The sequence below is a fragment of the Sorex araneus genome, chromosome 2 (genome assembly GCF_027595985.1).
Source record: "Sorex araneus isolate mSorAra2 chromosome 2, mSorAra2.pri, whole genome shotgun sequence".
NCBI classification, from domain to species: domain Eukaryota; kingdom Metazoa; phylum Chordata; class Mammalia; order Eulipotyphla; family Soricidae; genus Sorex; species Sorex araneus.
Genome location: NC_073303.1, coordinates 56,044,590 through 56,050,589, shown reverse-complemented (window position 1 = coordinate 56,050,589; position 6,000 = coordinate 56,044,590). Strand labels below are relative to the sequence as shown.

The following is a 6,000-nucleotide window of genomic DNA, read 5'->3' as shown; positions in this document are numbered from 1 at the left end:
GCCACCATTTTCATCATTTTTCACATCCAAGATCACATGGTGGGCATCTTGGCAAGCTTGTGGCATCTCAGCACGCACTGGGGCCTGGTAGGAGACTCCTAAGAGCACCGGGAATCATCTGCCCACGGCTCAGTGGTGGAGCGCATCCAGCAGACATGCAAAGCCCTGGGCTCAGACCCTAACACAGAAAAAAAGTTAGAATAATCATACTGTGGCAATGTAGCACTGCACTGTCGTCCTGTTGCTCATCGATTTGCTCGAGCGGGCACCAGTGACGTGTCCATTGTGAGACTTGTTACTGTTTTTGGCATATCCAATATGCCACGGGGAGCTTGCCAGGCTCTGCCGTGTGGGTGGGATACTCCCAGTAGCTTGCCGGGCTCTCCGAGAGGGATGGAGGAATAGATCCTGGGTCGGCCGCGTGCAAGGCAAACACCCTACCTGCTGTGCTATTGCTCCAGTCCTTGAGTTATAATACAGAGAAATTAAATTGAAGCTTGTTTGCATTACAGCTTTTATTTATTTGTTTGAGGTCACACCTGCTGGTGCTCAGGGATAATTTCTGACAGTGCTCAGGGGACCTGTGTGGTGCCAGGCATTGAAGAAGGGTCAGCCATGTGCAAAGCAAGTGCCTTAACCTCTACACTCTCTCTTTGGCCCACTTTGCTGCTTTGGAATTACAGTTTTCCTCCTGAACATCTAACAGATTCGAACTTCCTGTGTTAATTTCCATGTCATAAAATGGGAACGTAGATGCTATCAGAATATTTGATGCAAAAGCACGGCATCTAGAAATATTTTTAAAGTATGTGAGTGGCTGGGGCCAGGGAGATAATACACCAGGGAAGGCACTTGCCTTGCACGTGGCCAACCGGGGTTTCCGGCAACCTCATCGGGAGTGATTCCTGAGCACAGAGCCAGAGTAAGTCTGGGCACAGCCAGGTGTGGTCTAGAAAACTGAAAGAAGTATGTGAGTGGTGAGTTGAGTTTCTGCATGATTTCTCTCCTAAAATACTAGGAGGATGTTCCCTTCACATCTGTATGGACTCCAGTTGGGCATTTTGTAAGTAATTCCTCTTGTCCACTTTGGACACCCAGCTGAGGCCAGGAAATTCCACAGCAAAGGTGTTTTATGAGGAAATGACATGAAATGAAGCCAGCCATTCCTCTGACGCCTTCTTTGTACCCAGTTTCCCAGCCGTGAAACAGGGAACATACCGTCTGAATCTTGTAGGTAGGAGTCTTGTGTGAAATAGAGGGAATTTTGATAAGATGCCGGAGCGCAAAGGGGAGCACTGAGTGAATGGGAACATCCCGGTGCCTTGTTTGTCTCTGGTCACCATGGTTACAATCACTTGTTTCCACTGGGAAGAATGGTGAGGCTGGTCCTCACTGTGACAGGTGCTCAGAACACAGGTCGAGAACTGGGGTCTCCACGTAAGGAGATGGGGGTGGGGGGGAGGAGACGGTGGGGGAGGGGCATGGGATGGTCTCATCTGAAAGATGCTTCTGGCTGGGAAGGTGCCTTCCCTAGGGACAGCGGCGTCAAGCCTGTGGGTTTCCCTCAAGCTCCAGGTTTGCAAGGACGGTGAAGACGCCCTTTTTCCTTCCTCCCCTGCCCCCTCACCCGACCTTGGGACGCCGTGTGAGAAGGTGAAGGCCCCTCTCTTCCTCGGCAGGTGGCTTGGCCATGAGGACCAGGCAGGGAGCTGCCCCCCAGCTTCGGGCCCATAGTGTGATCTCCTGGGAACCTTCCTGAGTCATCCTGTGTCCCTGACGTGTGGCCACGCTCTGAGGGGTCAGCACCTCTCTGGCCATTGTGTTCAATGGTCTGTAAGTGTGATCACTCAAATTCAGAGGGGTCTCACATGACACGCCTAGGCTTGACGGCGTAATGGTACCCACCAGGGCACTGTCATGCCCGAAGTCGGCTGTCGACTGAACTGTCACTGAGCGCCGAAATCCACGCACACACGTACAGGCCCCCGAGCAGACAAACAGACACGTACAGGCTCCAGAGCAGGCATCACGGTTCTCAACCTCTCAACGAGGCCCTGGGCAGTGAGGCTGCAAGTCCTTCTGCCCTGCCCGGGACTGGCCGCCCATGACGGGGAGAGGCAGGTCCAGTACCAAAGGACGATCCGGCCTGGGCTCCCCCAGGACCACATGATCAAAGCAGTCGCCACAAGAGTGTTGAAGCGGGAGCTGAGTGAGGGGAACTCGGAGGAGAAGGGAAGTGAACGTTCTCACCTTAGAGGAGAGCTCGGGCAGAAATGCCCAAAGGATGGAGAAAGAAGAGAAACAAAAACATACACCCAGTAATTGTCCAAAAATTTTTTTTTTTTTTACTTGAAGGGTTCTTTCCACTCGGCACCGATACGTTAGGCATTCGGGAATAAAAGATGACAGGCATTAGGATGGAGGAAGCTTTCTGTGGCACGCCACGTACCTAGGGCCGCTGACGCCATGCATGCGACAATATTCTGTCTCTGTGATGAAGGCACTTGTGAACTGAGGATTTTGAGTATTTTGGCATATGTAAAATGTTCCACCGGAGAGGAAGTTAAAAGTTAGGGGGAAAGGAGACTGTTTTCTCGTTTCCCCGTGACACCTGAGGTCTCGCCAACACTAACAGGATGAGAGACTACTGGCTCCTGCCACAGCTACTTGAAAATAAATCCTCCTCGGACATCAGAAAGGGCTTTCGGGCACCAGGGCCGCACAGCCCTCAATTTTCCAAGCTGAAATTGTTCAAAAGTAGAACTTCTGTGGGTGTGCTGTTTATCCTTTGCAACTCTGAGGAATCCCTGTTCATTCCCCTGACCCTTGGTGCTCATTTCTCATCCTGGAAAAAAGAAAGAAACCTGAAAATATTAAACACAAGTAAAAATCTTGAGATGTTATTATTCAGGTATATTCAAATAAAACCAGAAAATAGAAATATTAGTATGTACATGACAGCATTAAGTGACAGAGCATTTTGCACTGGAAGAAGCCTACAGAAAAACCTAGTCAACTGAATTTCTTGTCTCTGCATTCGTGACTCATCACCTTGCCATTCCTTACTATCCATGTATAAATAGTCTCACGAAATGTGCATCACATCTTACAAAAATCTAGAAAAGGTTGCTGGACCAAAAAAAAGTTCCAAGGACTGGCAGTTTTACTTTCAAGCGTATAACTAAAATTAACACACGACCGTGAAAACAATGTTCAGACCATCGGAAGCAAGAAGAGAATTCTTAGGCGGGGGAGGGCGCCCTACGCAGGGTGGCTCTCGGAACGACAGTGTCCAGAGGAAACGTGAGACGGAGACTCCGAGCCATCGGCACTGGCTCTTCCTGAGGGCGGCCGCTGCTGCTCTCTCCTCTCTGCGGGGGCAGGGTGGCAGCCGGACTCCACCGAGGCAGAGGCTGGGGGGCCTGAGCTGTGTCCACGGAAGGAAAAAGCTGGCGGCCTCCGATTCCGGGTCAATCACCAGGATCCGGAAAACACAATTTTGGGTTGATTTCGTTTTATTTAAGCATCTGCTTCGCCTGCAAGCGCTAACAGGTCAGGTTAGTAACTTTTAAACAGATCAGCCAAAGCACAGAGAGAAATCAGAGAAACGTCCTCAAGGGCATCTGCTTAATACGTGAGTGTCCTTCCGTGGCTGCTGGGCACGGGTCACAGCCCTGTTGTAAACACGGGCCAGCCGAGGGCACGAGGAGCAGGAGGGTCTCTCGGACGAAGGTGGGGGCCGGCCGTCGGCACAGCGAGGCAGGGCAGAGACCCAGTTCCGGGGGCGCCCCTGCTCTCGGGGGTGGTCGGCGCCCGCCAGCGGCTCAGCTGTCCCCGGCCCTAGGGCTGCTGCTGGTACTGGCCCTCCGTGGCCGTGTAGAAGTCGTCGAGGACGCTCTGCAGGTAGTCGAAGGTGGGTCGCTCCTCCGCCTTCTCCTTCCAGCACATCTTCATGATGTCGTACAGCTCTTCGGGGCAGTTGTCCATGCGAGGCATTCGGTAGCCCTGGGACAGGGCGGTCATCACGTCCGCGTTGGTCCTCCCTGGGAAGCAGACCCGAGCTGTTAGGCCCACACGGGCGCCAGCACTGGGGCCCAGCGTGGGGCCCGCCACTCCCTGCCCTCTGCACCCGGCATAAAGCTCTGCCCTGGAGCCTCCCCCACCCCCAGCCTCAGGAGCCCAGTCTTCAGACTTCAGCATCACCTCCACCCTCCTGTGTCCTCGGAGGGAGGGAGGAGGCAGAGGCGCTGGTGCAGACAGGGGACAAGGTCGTCTGAGGTCTCAGGGAGGCCTCAGGAGACACCAGGGCTGCTGACGCCCCAGCTCACGCCCTCACCTCCCCAGAGGTGAGAAAATGGATCTCTCCAGACCTGTGCCGTTTATAGCAACCCCAAAGAACATATGTGGTTCCAGCACTGCATGCGGCCTGCCAATTCCTGCCAGGAGTGAGCCCTGAGCACAGAGCCAGGAGAGAGCCCCGAGCACAGAGCCAGAAGGGAGCCCCGAGCACAGAGCCAGGAGTAAGCTCTGAGCACAGTCAGGAGTGAGCCCTGAGCACTGAGCCAAGAGTGACCCTTGAGCACAGAGCCAGGAGTAAGCCCCGAGCACAGAGCCAGGAGTAAACTCTGAGCATAGTCAGGAGTGATCCCTGAGCACAGAGTCAGGAGTGAGTCCTGAGCACTGAGCTAGGAGTGATCCCTGAGCACAGAGCAGGAGTGAGCCCTGGGCACAGAGCAGGAGTAAGCCCTGAGCACAGAGCCAGGAGTAAGCAAGCCCTGAGCCGGGAGTGTCCCCAAAACAGACAACTCCCTTCTCCCTAAAAAAGAAAATACCTGATCTTGGGGGTGTGGGTTCCGAGGGGCAGTCTGCAGGAGGTGTGGGCTGGAATACTGCATTAATAGAAGGCTTACTGCTAATAGCATCGTAAGTTAGTGACAAGAAAAAAAGGAAAAGAAAAGAGGAGAAGCCGGTACGTTTAATGCTGATTTACAACGATGAAGAGACAGATGAACGTGCGTATACACAGACGAGAGTCAGTGCGTGTCTGTGGAGTGTGAGCCTGAGTGTGTTTCTGCCTCTTTCCTTCCTTGTTTCGGTCGGGGAATGGCCGCCCCTCCTGATGGCCACATCTAGGCGTTTCCTGTTGCACCGGCAGAGCGGGAGTCCCACTACAAACCCCCGCGTCTCACTGCACAATGCCTGGAACACACCACAAAGCGTGTTCCAGGCATTCAAAGTAAGTGACGGAAATAACCAGTGAAGAAAAAGTGCAAGCACGCAGCCCAGCAGGAGGGCAGAGGAGGCCTTAGACTTTCTTTCTCAGAAGGGCCAAACTCAAGCTGTAGCCACATTGTGGCTCCATAGGCCTGTCCTTACTGTCCCCTGCGATCTGTGTTGGTGTTGTTCTGGGGCTGCGCCTGGCGATGCTCAGGGGTTGCTCCCGCTTCAGCACTCGGGAATCACTCCTGGAGGCGCTCAGGGCACCACACGGGGTGCTGGGAGTTGAACCCGGGTCCGCCACTTGCAAGACAAGCACCCTCACCTCGGGCCTCTCTCTCCAGCACCGTGTCCCCCCACTTATCTCTGGGCTGGGAACAGGTAAGGGCACGGTACCTGGGTAGGGGATTTTCCCGTAGGTGACGATCTCGTAGAGGAGAATTCCGAAGGACCAGACGTCAGACTTAATGGTGAAACAGCCGAAGTTGATGGCTTCCGGAGCTGTCCACTTGATGGGGAATTTAGCACCTACGGGAGAGACGGGAGACTTACTTGAGCGTCTGAGCTGAAACAAAAGCCTGCGGGGACCCTTGGCTTCTTCCCCTTCGGGGAAACAGTCCCCATCTCAGACAGGGGCCAGAGATACAGCACAAAACAGGGCCCCGAGAGTGCTGAGACGCTGACCCCGGGGGCTCCCTTTGGGGTATTCACTTGAGATGCAGCTTCTACGCATCCTTCCAGGAACCCGTCAGCTCACTGAGTCACACAGGAACACGACAGAGC

General features: G+C 54.0%; 1 protein-coding gene across 5 annotated transcripts in view; it reads right to left on the bottom strand.

Moving 5' to 3' along the window:
• Positions 1-2,367: 2,367 nt before the first annotated feature.
• Positions 2,368-6,000, bottom strand: part of LYN (LYN proto-oncogene, Src family tyrosine kinase) — a 109,655-nt gene continuing 106,022 nt past the window's right edge. For all 5 annotated transcript variants that reach the window (XM_055126821.1, XM_055126825.1, XM_055126824.1 and 2 more), the window contains exons 12-13: positions 5,614-5,745; positions 2,368-4,043 (exon numbers count right to left, since the gene is read on the bottom strand). In XM_055126821.1, the coding sequence (XP_054982796.1) occupies positions 3,841-4,043; positions 5,614-5,745 (335 nt within the window). In that variant the 3' untranslated portion in view covers positions 2,368-3,840. The remainder of the gene's footprint in view (positions 4,044-5,613; positions 5,746-6,000) is intronic.